At 38.0% G+C, this 13,766-nt stretch overlaps 1 protein-coding gene across 1 annotated transcript in view; it reads right to left on the reverse strand.

Moving 5' to 3' along the window:
- Positions 1-616: 616 nt before the first annotated feature.
- The window catches only part of LOC150076816 (synaptogyrin-1-like), a 78,000-nt gene continuing 64,850 nt past the window's right edge, over positions 617-13,766 (reverse strand). Inside the window, exon 4 of the mRNA XM_090386992.1 lies at positions 617-1,471. Coding sequence (XP_090243118.1) covers positions 1,250-1,471 — 222 coding nt within the window. The 3' untranslated portion in view covers positions 617-1,249. The remainder of the gene's footprint in view (positions 1,472-13,766) is intronic.

The raw sequence follows: 13,766 nt of genomic DNA on the forward strand, positions 1-13,766 counted from the left end.
CTCAAAAAAATGAATTCGTTCAATGTGCATAAAAAGTGTAGAGTGAAGACACAAAATAAATTTGTACGTTTTTAAAGTTACATATTAACCATGCAAATTACTATTCATAATAATTACAACATTAAGAAACAGCAAATTTCAAGCAAAGAAAAGTGGAAAACTTTTCAATAAGGTTTTTGGAACCTTACTAAATTTATAATGAAAGTCATGCAACAAAAAGGTACACTATACCTCCAAAACAAATTGTTAAAAGTTTAGAAGTACATTTTCCTGAGTAAATACTAAGGAAGTAAAACAGTACATAAATAAACATTTATATTATATACAATTTTCAGCAACCACATTTTAAAATTCAATATGCACAAATCTTTCATGATTTTGAACAGAAAAATATTTCACATATTACTCAACTCCAACCAATTTCGACCATGTTTTTCTTACAGGAACAAAAGCACAGTCAAAAATACATACCTTCCTAATTTAAAGGAAAAATATATCTGTGAATGTGAAACTGTTAAAATCAGTTACAAGACTTTACCACAAATGCTGATAACAAATTATATCCTAACATAAAACAGTATATTTAATCTCTAATCTGGTTTTTATTTATTTATTTTTAATAAATCCATTTATGCACCATACTGTTGACAGTTATAATTGAACTATACATCTCTATTCTTCATTGAAACACCCACAGTGGTGCTGAATAAATACAACAAGATATATATAATATATTTATATAGATATCTTTCACAGTGTGGTTCCTTGTATACACTAAAATGGAAATATGTACAATGAACTCATTTGCATTGTTACAGTCAAATCATTAAGACAGGCCATACAGAAATGAAAAAGCACACACTGCACTGTACATCTGCGAATATCTACAACTATCCTTGACTTCATGGATTGTACTAAACCAGCCTGCTCAATTCCAAATAAAAAGCATAAAGGATGAGGCATACATAGCCAGTTTCAGCTACACAAGTTGTTTATAATGTACGGAATACTTTGTCAACATGATCTTTGTTCACGTCCACAAATACATAATTTAAGGAACATTCTGAATTATGCTTCATGAACTGAATAAATATTGAATATGTCCATCACCCCCCTTACCATTTGGTTTAAATGCATACCCATTACATGTAAGATCTGTTTTTATGTCATACTACTGTTTTCACACAGCTGTCATACACAACTCTCCCTCCCTCCCTCTACTCTTCAATTCTTGATTATTTTTTTAAAATTAATATGCAGGTTGCTGGAAGTTTGGTGCTCCTGCTGGCGTTTCTGACTGACCAGTTGAAAACGGTGGCTCCTGATAGGCTTCATTCATTTCAGGTCCATCAGGATAGCTTGTGTATGGGCCACCAACAGGCATTCCATGTGGTTCTGCTTCATAGCTGGGAGCAAAAGCAGAGTCTGCTCCTTGGCGATAGCGTTGGAAAGCAAAAAACACACAACCAGCCTAACAAAAAAATTAACATATCATTTAAATGATTTGGTGACATACCAGAAAATTTTCCATATAGGTACCAAAATAACTTTAAATATGGCTGTTTTGAAAATAAATTTATATCTTATTTGCAACAAGGCAATTTATGATAATCTAATAATTTTTAGATATTTAAAGGAACAGTATCATAGAAAAAAAAAAAAAAAAAAAAAAAACTGAAAGCCTCAATTATATTTCAATAACATTTATATTCAATACATGAGAAAAGTGAAATGGTATTTATTTTCTTTTTTTGATTCACTATAAAAATGTGCAAAAATTAACTAGACTTTAAAACAATATAAAATTGTTACATTTCACTTTCATTTAACATATTAAACCAATTTTGGTAATAACAAAGGGATACAATATATACATTTGTTTACTGTACTGAAATAATTATTTATTTACTATAACTGACTGTATTTGTTTACTGTCCTGAAATGGAATGTGTAAACACATTTGTCATCCTACATAAAGCTTTTAAAACAAGGCATGTCCAGCTAAAAGGTTTACGAAAGGTGGCATTTCATCAGTATGGTAACTCAGAATTCTATGATATAACTTTTCAAAATTTCATAGTATTTTTATTACAATATACAGTATACATATTTACACATAATACTATACTAGTAAAATAGAACTTCAGTGAACTTCAATTTTTAATGTAAACCATTGTTTTCCAGTCAACTGTCAATATATATGTAAATGACGCAATTCAAGACTGCAGAGTAGAATTCACCTAGCTATTTCCCATTCCTATTTAGTTATTATTATTACCACTTACATGCTAAAGCTCACAAAGTTCCAGGACTAAATTTTTATTTAAAAAAATATATTTATAAATTTTCAAAATAATGACATTGGCTATTTATCATTTTTTCCCCATCAGTTTTATTCTGGAACTTATATATAATGCAAACTTATATAATTATAAAAAAGGAAATAGGTACAATGAACTCACTTGCATTGTTACAGTCGTTGTTATTTGGTTTTTAGGAGCATTAGCAACTAAGGCCATATTGCTCCGGGAATATGCGGTGGTCATTCCCTGACCTTTCCGCATCCTCCATATTTGGTGGTGACGGGCTCGAACCCCGGTCTAATCAAGAAGCGTGTGCTAGCACTGCTTCTTGATTCCTGGCTACGGAGGCACCATTGTTACAGTCAAATCATTGTTTGTTATTTGGTTTTTAGGAGCATTGGCAACTAAAGCCATATTGCTCCAGGATATGCGGTGGTCATTCCCTGACCTTTCCGCATCCTCCATATTTGGTGGTGACGGGCTCAAACCCCGGTCTAATCAAGAAGCGTGTGCTACGCACAGTCAAATCATTAAGACAGGCCATACAGAAATGAAAAAGCACACTGCACTGTACATCTGCGAATATCTATAACTATCCTTGACAACACGGCCTTGTTAAAATAAAGACTGATGCAATAAAGCATCATATGTTTAAGAGTGTAAATATTCTATATAATATTGGTGTAAATACACCATAGAAAACTCTTAAACGAAAAAATTACATTTGTAGTTTGAAGGGACATCATTTTATCTGTATCTCATATTGTGCTCCTCCTTCACAACAAGTTGCCATGTATTTGCACTACCTCGAATAAGTAATGAATAAGTAACACTTCACTAAAAGAGAAGACTATTGTTACTTATTCTCGGTGGGCACCATTTCAAGGCTTGTTGGCCCTTCATCGGTTCAGGCACCCTGATATTGCAGACATGATAACCCAGTTGTGAAGATAATAACACAATAAGAGAGATGCCAGAAGGTGTACATGATAATGTTAAAATAAAGATTGATGCAATAAAGCATCATATGTTTAAGAGTGTAAATATTCTATATAATATTGGTGTAAATATACCATAGAAAACTCTTAAATAAAAAACTACGTTTGTGTGATTATCTTCACAACTGGATTGTTATGTCTGCAATACCAGGGTGTCTGCCCACCCACCGATGAAGGGTCAACAAGCCTTGAAACGGTGCCGACTGGGTGGTGGTGCCCACTGAGAATAAGTAACAATAGTCTTCTCTTTTAGTGAAGCGTTACTTATTCGAGGTGGTAGTGTAATACATGGCAACTCGTTGTAAAGGAGGAGGAGCACAATATGAGATACAGATAAAATGATGCCCCTTCAAAGTAAAAACGTAGTTTTTTCGTTTAAGAGTTTTCTATGGTGTATTTACACCAATATTATATAGAATAGGGCCTTGTATAACACAAACAGGACTTGCAACTTTTCTCAAAGGAAGATAATCAGATTGGTGTGAAGCACTATTAATTGTTCTATAAAGACCAACTTAGGTGTAGAATTCCAAGACTGACACTAGACACTGTGAGAAGAGGGAGGCTTAATTGAGGTGTACAAAGCCATGTAAGGGTCAGTAAAATAAACAAGGGAAGTATATACTCACTGGTAAGAACAAGAAACAGAGGGGACACAAATATAAAATCTTAGGAAATAAGAGAAGGCTGGATTCCATGAAATTTACCTTCAAGTAGCTTACAGATCACTGGAATAAATTATGACCCAAGTTAGTCAAGACAAAGTGTGGTAAAGTTCCAGATGAAATTGGATGGCCACCTTTTGGCAACAGAAATGAATGACTGAATTTTTTTTTTTTTTTTTTTTTTACATATGCAGAAAAGGTCTGCTTCCTTGCAATCATTTAGCCATTCCAGCACAATATAGTAAAACCTGATCAAAACAGAAACCCATGTTGATTATAAAATTCCTGTTTGTTGTTGTTATTTGGTTTTTAGGAGCATTAGCAACTAAGGCCATATTGCTCCGGGATATGCGGTGGTCATTCCCTGACCTTCCCGCATCCTCCGTATTTGGTGGTGACGGGCTCGAACCCCGGTCTAATCAAGAAGCGTGTGCTACACACTGCTGCTCCTTCCCACCTGGCCACGGAGACGCCAAAAAATTCCTGTGGTTCCAAGAATTTTTTTTTTTCCTTGATGAACTGAAATGATGAAAATGCATTATGAAATTACTTACAAGAAATGGAAGATACCCAATATGGAAGCAGAACTTCAGAGAAAGAATATTTCAAGTACTGAGATGAGAAGTGTATGGAAGACAATGTTCTCCTCTTGTGGGATTCAGCACCAATAATCACTGAAATTAACTACCATTGTGTGAGACAAACATTTTCTTAGCCATCAAGTAAACTGCTCTGAGCTTTTGGTGAATCTGAAATATATGGTTTTATTTATGCACTGCCAGGCCAAAATATAAAAAAAATGAAACTTCAATATCTTAGAGGATATCCATGTGCTGAATTACAGTTAGAATTCACAAAGCATGGATTTTACTTTGAGATAAAAATAAAGTATTGTAGGGTATGTTTTCTTATCAATTCATCCCCCCCACCCTTGATAACTACTCTGACTTCTTAGTTAACCACTCCTTTATCCAAAGGAATAACTTCTCCTTAATGTCACTGCTCCAGTCTGTAGAGTCTTTTATGGGCAACAGTAGCAAAAGCAATCCTAAAATCCAAGTATATGATATAAAAATTATTTTTTGCATCCAGCCTTTGTTACTACATCATAGTATCCCATCAAATGAACTAATGACACTCATGGCAGAGAAGAATAATGCATGGAATGCATATAAATTATCAGACGACACAGAAGCCAATGGCAGATATAAATTAGTCTGTAATCAAGTCACAAAGGAGGTTAGGCAGGCAAAGGCAGATTACGAGAAATCTTTGGCAAAGGATGCTAAGAAAAACAGCAAGGATTTCTTTACTTATATAAACTCTAAAAGGAATAGGATGAAGAATCAGACTGGTCCACTTGATATCAATGGGTCGACCATTGATGATCCTGCTCAGATAGCAACCAAACTGAATGCATATTTTGTATCTACATTCACACATAAGCAGTTATTAACGATTAAAAATGCCAGAAGGTTATCAAATTGTAGCAGGGTGCTTAATGATTTTGTAATAATTGAGAGCAAAGTGGAAGAGAAATTGTTGAAGTTAAACAAAGAAAGGCACCTAGGGTGGATTATATTAAAGGAGGCAGCAAAGGAACTAAGCAAAGCCTTAGCCATAATTATGAGAGCATCCTTGGACTCAAGGGAGGTCCCCACGGACTGGAAATGTGCAAATGTATCCCCAATTCACAAAGGGGGATCCGAAGGGTGACGCGAGTAATTACAGGCCAGTTAGTTTAACTTCTGTTCCGGTTAAAATAATGGAGTCACTGGTTAAAGATGCATTGCAGGATCATCTAGACAAGACTGCAGCAATAATTCACACACAGCATGAGTTTGATAAGGGAAAGTCTTGTCTGACAAATTTGATTGGATATTATGATGTGGTTACAAAGGAACTGGATGCAAAAAATAATTTTGATATCATATACTTAGATTTCAGGAATGCTTTTGACACTGTTGCACATGGAAACTACTGTACAAATTGGAGCAGAATGGTATTAAGGGTAAGTTGCTACAATGGATAAAAGGATGGTTTAGTGGGAGAAGACAGAAGGTGGTAATCAATGGGTGTTGATCTTCGTGGACTAATGTTATTAGTGGAGTCCCACAGGGTTTAGTGATAGGTCCACTGTTGTTTTGTATATTTATCAATGATATTGATGAAGGTATATCAGGCTTAGTGTCGAAGTTTGCAGATGATGCAAAGGTTGGAAGGGTTGTAAATGACAGTAATGGCAGTGTGCTATTGCAACAGGATCTAGAAAATTAGGGAAGATGGGCTGAGAGGTGACAACTGAAGTTTTAACATTGGCAAACACAAAGTACTGCATATGGGTAGAAGTAACCCCAGAGGAACGTATCAACTGTGTGGTACTACATTTAGGGAAGTAGAAAATGAAAAAGACCTGGGAGTAATTATGCAGTCAGATATGAAGTTTTCTGAACAATGCAGACAGGCTGCAAGAGCAGGTCATGGGGTTTTGTCAATGATATACAGGAATTTTGCTAGCAGGGAAAAGGAGGTAATTGTCCCTCTGTATAAGGCAATGGTCAGGCCATGCCTTGAGTACTGCGTACAGGTCTGGAGACCTCATTTTAGGAAGGATGTTGATTTGCTTGAGTGTGTACAGAGAAGGGCAACAAGATTGGTGAGGGGAATGTTTGTTTGTTTGTTATTTGGTTTTTAGGAGCATTAGCAACTAAGGCCATATTGCTCTGGGGATATGCGGTGGTCATTCCCTGACCTTTCCGCATCCTCTGTATTCAGTGGTCATGGACTCGAACCCCGGTCTAATCAAGAAGCATGTGCACTGCAGCTCCTGCCCACCTGACTACAGGGCACCATTGTGAGGGGAATGAAGGGATCCTCTTACCAAGAGAGTTTTAAGTTCTGCAAATTGCAGCGGCTGGAGACTAGGCACCTGCGAGGTGATCTGATTGAGGTGTATAAGGCCTTGAATGAGTTGAGCACGTTGAATTCTGATTGGATTCTTCCACTTGTTCAGATTATGAACCTCCGACAGTTTTTAAATTCTGTACAGTAGAATCAACTGACGATGTTACCAACAGTAAATTCAAAGTGGGAAGCATTCAAGGAATTAATCGTGGATGCTACTAAAAGTTTCATACCTATTAAGAAATATTCTTCAAGGTTTAGGCCTAAATGCTTGTCAAATGAACTAATGAGACTCGTAACAGAGAAGAAAAATGCATGGGATGCATATAAATTATCAAGCGACTCAGAAGCCTATGGCAGTTATAAGTTAATCTGTAATCAGGTCACAAAGGAGGTTCGGCAGGCGAAGGCAGATTACGAGAAATCCTTGGCAAAAGATGCTAAGAAAAACAGCAAGGATTTCTTTACTTATATAAACTCTAAAAGGAAGGGAATGATTCTGATTGGTCCACTTGACATCGATGGTTCGACTGTTGATGTTCCTGCTCAGATAGCAAACAAACTGAATGAATATTTTGCATCTACATTCACATGTGAGGAATTGTTAAGGTTTGAAAATGGCAGAAGGTTATCAAATTTTAGCAGGATACTTAATGATTTTGTAATAACTGAGAGCAAAGTGGAAGAGAAATTGTTGAAGTTAAACGTAAGAAAAGCACCTGGGGTGGATGGGATCTATCCAGTTATATTAAAGGAGGCAGCAAAGCAACTAAGCAAACCCTTAGCCATAATTATGAGAGCATCCTTGGACTCAGGGAAGATTCCCACGGACTGGAGATGTGCAAATGTATCCCCAATTCACAAAGGGGGATCAAAGGGTGACACGAGTAATTACAGACCAGTTAGTTTAACTTCTGTTCCGGGTAAAATAATGGAGTCGCTGGTTAAAGATGCATTGCAGGATCATCTAGACAAGACTGCAGCAATAATTCAGACACAGCATGGGTTTGTTAAGGGAAAGACTTGTCTGACAAATCTGATAGGATATTATGATGTGGTTACAAAGGAACTGGATGCAAAAAATAATTTTGATATCATATATTTGGATTTCAGGAAAGCTTTTGACACTGTTGCTCATGGAAGACTATTGTACAAATTGGAGCAGAATGGTATTAAGCGTAAGTTGCTACAATGGATAAAAGGATGGTTAAGTGCGAGAAGACAGAGGGTGGTAATCAATGGGTGCTGCTCTTCTTGGACTAATGTTATTAGTGGTGTCCCACACAGTTTGGTGTTGGGTCCACTGTTGTTTTGTATATTTATCAATGATATTGATGAAGGTATATCAGGCTTAGTGTCGAAGTTTGCAGATGATACAAAGGTTGGCAGGGTTGTTAACGACAGCAATGGCAGTGTGCTACTGCAACAGGATCTAGATAATTTGGGCAGATGGGCTAAGAAGTGGCAACTGAAATTTAACCTTGACAAATGCAAAGTACTGTATATGGGTAGAAGTAACCCCAGAGAAACGTACCAACAGTGTGGTACTACACTTAAGGTGGTAAAAAATGAAAAAGACCTGGGAGTAATTGTGCAGGCAGATATGAAGTTTTCTGAGCAATGCAGACAGGCTGCCAGAACAGGTCATGGGGTTTTGTCAATGATATATAGGAATTTTGCTAGCAGGGAAAAGGAGGTGATTATCCCTCTGTATAAGGCAATGGTCAGGCCACGCCTTGAGTACTGCATACAGGTCTGGGGGCCTCATTTTAGGAAGGATGTAGATTTACTTGATCGTGTACAGAGAAGGGCAACACAATTGGTGAGGGGAATGAAGGGATCCTCTTATCAAGAGAGGCTTAAGTTCTGCAAATTGCAGTGGCTGGAGACTAGGCACCTGCACGGTGATCTGATTGAGGTGTATAAGGCCTTGAATGGGTTCAGCACACTGAATTCTGATGGGATCCTTCCACTTGTTCAGATTACGAACCTAAGGGAGCATAAATTCAAATTAAGAAAGGACAGATGTAGAATAGATGTGCGGAAATTTGCCTTTAGCCAGCGGGTGGTTAACTGCTGGAACAAACTTCCATCTGTCGTTGTGGAAGTTGATAGGTTGAATAAATTTAAGGAGGAACTGGACAGGCCTTTGGAGGGAATGGTGTGATTTTTTTTTTTTTTTGCTGATGCTGCATAAGCTCATACATTTACTTTCTTGCATCACATACCACCACTACTACTAAGGGAGCATAAATTCAAATTGAAGAAAGACAGCTGTAGAATAGATGTGCGGAAATTTACCTTTAGCCAGCGGGTGGTTAATTGCTGGAACAAACTTCCATCTATCATTGTGGAAGTTGATAGGTTAAATAAATTTAAGGAGGAAGTAGACAAACATTTGTAAAAAGGATAGGTGGAACAGGACCAGGGTATGTCTCAGGGGCAAAGGTTGATGAAGTTGTAGAACAGATATCATCTTTTAAGGGCACAAAAGGTGATATAGTTGTACACGTTGGCACTAATGATATTAAGAGTAGGAGACCAGCGGAATTACTTAACAAGTACAGGTCACTGTTGAAAAAAAGCCGTGAAGTAGGGTTGAATTTGAAAGTGTCTGCAATTCTGCCCAGACACGATAGGAGGGAGTATATGATGAGAGCCTTGTCAATCAATTCGGCCCTGGAAAGATTGTGCAAGGCTCAAGGGGTAGAATTTTTTCAGCCTGGAATGTACTTGTTAACAGGAGAGATTGCTTCTACAGGGATGGGATACACTTAAATAGAAAGGGTGCAAGAATATTTGCTGATGCTATCAAGGCAGTGTTAGGTGGGTCGGAAAACTGCTAGCTTGGGGGGAGACAAAGACTAATGGATTAACAGTAGCCACTGGCAGAGGTGAAAGAGATTCTTGCACTGCTTCTATTGGAATGAGCAGAAGCCTGAAAAACAAGAGGCAGGATATTTCAGAGACTGCTGGAAGTCATTGCGGTACAAGTAAACACATGGGTTGTGTTAGGGTAGCTAAGAATAGAAACAGGTGCATGTATACTTGCGTGTACACCAATGCTAGGAGTTTAGTAAATAAATTTGATGAATTTGAGGTATTGCTCAAAACATCAAAGGCAGATATTGTTGGGATATCAGAGACGTGGTGTCACACAGATATAAGGAATGCAGAACTGGAATTTGGGGAGTACAATGTGTATAGAAAGGATAGACAGGACAGGAGGGGTTATGCTATTAGTTAAAAAACACATAAAATCCAAGGAAGTGTAGCCAGTCGACATTGATGGACAGGGCAGTGTCGAGTCAGTTTGGTGTGACATAAGCATAGGTAAATCAAAATTGAGAGTAGGAGTGTGCTATAGGCCTAATGACTCTGTTGAGTATAATAAGATACTGTACAGGGAAATAGAATGGGCCAGTAAATCAGAGAGTCTTATAATGGGGGATTTTAATTTCTCAGATATTGACTGGAATTTGTGGGTTGGTCACTCACACACTAGCAAGACTTTTGTGGATTTATTGGATGATTGTTTTCCACACCAGCATGTTCGGGAGGCAACTAGAGGGAGTAATACTCTTGATCTGATTATCAGTAGTGATTCTTCATGCATTAGGAATCTGCAGATAAAGGAACCACTGGGTGGCAGTGATCACAGTGTGCTGAAGTGGGATTTACTCAAGGAGGTAACTACCATCAGAGGTAAAGGGAAGTGTTTTTGCTTTCGTAAAGGCGACTATGATGGACTGAGACAGTATTTAAATTCTATACAGTGGGACCAACTGATGATGTTACCAACAGCAAATTCAAAATGGGAAGCATTCAAGGAACTAATCTTGGAAGCTACCAGGCTTTACATACCAACCAAGAAATATTGTTCAAGGTTCAGTCCTAAATGGTTGTCAGATGAACTAATGAGACATATTGCAGAGAAGAAAAATGCATGGGATACATACAAATTAATGGGTGACATGGAAGCCTATGATAGATATAAGTTGGTCTGTAACCAAGTCACAAAGGAGATTAGGCAGGCAAAGGCAGATTATGAGAAATCCTTGGCAAAGGATGCAAAGAAAAACAGAAAAGATTTCTTTACCTATTTAAACTCAAGAAGGAAAGGGATGAATCAGATTGGTCCACTGGATGTTGATAGTTCAACAGTTGAGGATCCAGCTCAGGTGGCTAACAATCTAAACGAGTATTTTGCATCTACATTCACACATGAGGAGTTATTCAGGAAGGGGAATGTCGTAGGTGAAGTAAACATTGGCAGTGAGCTAGATTATTTTCTAATAACTGAGAGGAAAATGGAGGAGAAATTGAGGATAAACATAAGAAAGGCACCCGGGATGGATGGGATCTATCCAGTTATATTAAAGGAGGCAGCAAAGGAAGTAAGCAAACCCCTAGCCATAATTATGAGAGCTTCTTTGGACTCAGGAGAGGTACCCATGGACTGGAGATGTGCAAATGTAACCCCAATTCACAAAGGAGGATCAAAGGCTGACACAAGTAATTATAGACCTGTTAGTTTAACTTCGGTTCCAGGAAAATTAATGGAGGCACTGGTTAAAGAAGCACTGCAGGATCATCTGGACAAGAATTCAGTTATAGCTCAGACACAGCATGGTTTTGTTAAGGGCAGGTCTTGTCTGACCAATTTGATTGGAACTATGATGTAGTCACAAAAGAACTGGATGCAGGGAATAACTTTGATATTATATATTTGGATCTTAGAAAGGCTTTTGATACTGTTGTGCATGGAAGACTGCTGCACAAATTGGAGAAGTGTGGCATTGGAAGCAGGTTGCTGCTATGGATAAAGGGATGGTTGAGTGGCAGAAGACAGAGAGTGGTAATCAATGGACACTGCTCAACGTGGACTAATGTTATTAGTGGAGTTCCTCAGGGTCCAGTGTTGGGTCCATTGTTGTTTTCTGTATTTATAAATGATATTGATGATGGTGTATCAGGCTTAATGTCCAAGTTTGCAGACGATACCAAGGTTGGCAGGGTTGTTAAGGACACTACTGATACTATGCTGCTGCAACAGGATCTGGAAAGGTTGAGCAGATGGGCTGAGAGGTGGCAAATGAAGTTTAACATTGACAAATGTAAAGTACTACATATGGGAAACAGTAACCCCAGATCAACGTATCAACTCTGTGGTACTACGCTGACAGTGGTAGAGAATGAAAAGGACCTGGGGGTAATTGTGCAGGCAGATATGAAGTTCTCTGAGCAGTGCAGACGAGCTGCAAGAGTAGCTCATGGTGTCTTGTCACTGATATACAGGAATTTTTCTAGCAGGGACAGGGATGTGATTATTCCCTTGTATAAGGCATTGGTCAGGCCACACCTTGAGTACTGTATACAGGTCTGGAGGCCTCATTTCAAGAAGGATGTAGAGCTGCTGGAACGAGTACAGAGAAGGGCAACAAGATTAGTGAATGGAACAAAGGGTTGCTCTTACGAAGAAAGGCTTAAGTTTTGCAAATTACAGAGCCTGGAGACTAGGCATCGGCGAGGTGATCTGATAGAGGTGTATAAGGCTTTGAATGGCTTGAGCATGCTCAATGCCGATGGGATTCTTCCTCTTGCTCAGAATAATCACCTGAGAGGGCATAAATTCAAATTGAGGAAGGACGGATGTCGGATAGATGTGCGGAAATTTGCCTTTAGCCAGCGGACAGTTGGTTTGTGGAATAGACTCCATCGCTTGTTGTTGAAGTTGATAGCCTAAACAAATTTAAGGCTCAGCTGGACAGGTATTTCGAACGAACGGAGGGGTGAAATGGGAGTAGTGGTTTTTTTTTTTTTTTTTTGGCTGATGCTGAATAAGCTTGCTTTCTTGCATCATATGCCTCTACTAATGCTAATGCTAACATTTAGGGGGAATGGTTGCGTGAATTTTTTTTTTTTTGGCTGATGCTACATAAGCTCATATGCTTGCTTTCTTGCATCACATGCCACTATTGCTATTACTACTATTACTATCAGATTTGTCATACAAGACTTTCCCTTAACAATTCCATGCTGTGACTGCATTCTTGTCCATATGGTTCTGCATTACTTCTTTAACCTTCAGTGAATTCCATTATTTCCTTCAAACATGTTAAGCAGATCTGTAATTACTTATGCTACCTTTTGATCCCCCTTTGAGTACTGGGTATACATTCCCACATCTCCAGTCCATAGGAATCTCCCCTGAATCCAAGGAGTCTCTCATATTTATGTCTAAGAGTTTGCTTACCTCCTTTGCTACCTCCAGTAATATTATTGAATGAATCTCATCAATCCCACTTGCCTTTTTTATGTTCTGCTTCAACAGTTTCTCTTCCACTTTCCTTTCACTTATCACAAAATCATTTAGCTCCCCGTTAGAGTTGGTTAAACTTCTAGTATCCCCTTCCCTAAAGAATTCCTCATGTGTGAATGTAGAATACCTACACAAATTCCTATTCAGTTTTTGTCAACAACCCAAGCAGGGTCATCAACAGTTAAACCATTAACATCAAATGGCCCAATGTGATTCAACCCCTTCCTTCCTTCCTTCAGGAAATAAAGCCTTACTAAAAGTATATTTCTTAGCTAAAAAGAAAAAAAAAAAAAAAAAAATGTCAATGTATGTCACTAGGACCCATTGTGTTGCCAGCTTTCCTGGCAACTTTTGTGGCCCAAGATTGAAAACCACAAGATTTTCAGTCCACAAAATGTCCAGGTTTTCTTCTTTCAAATTAGAAGAATAAGTTGTAAAAGTAGAGTGGTTCCCCCTCCTAGTGGATTAAAAATCCAATGCCAAATATTTGCATGAGGTAGCAGTGAATGTGTAAAGATGGGGTACAAATATATCACTTAGTGCACTCATTTACCCAATAAGTTAAGTACTGTGA

The sequence above is a fragment of the Mastigoproctus giganteus genome, chromosome 12, assembly GCF_048544385.1.
Source record: "Mastigoproctus giganteus isolate SK-2022 chromosome 12, ASM4854438v1, whole genome shotgun sequence".
NCBI classification, from domain to species: Eukaryota; Metazoa; Arthropoda; class Arachnida; order Uropygi; family Thelyphonidae; genus Mastigoproctus; species Mastigoproctus giganteus.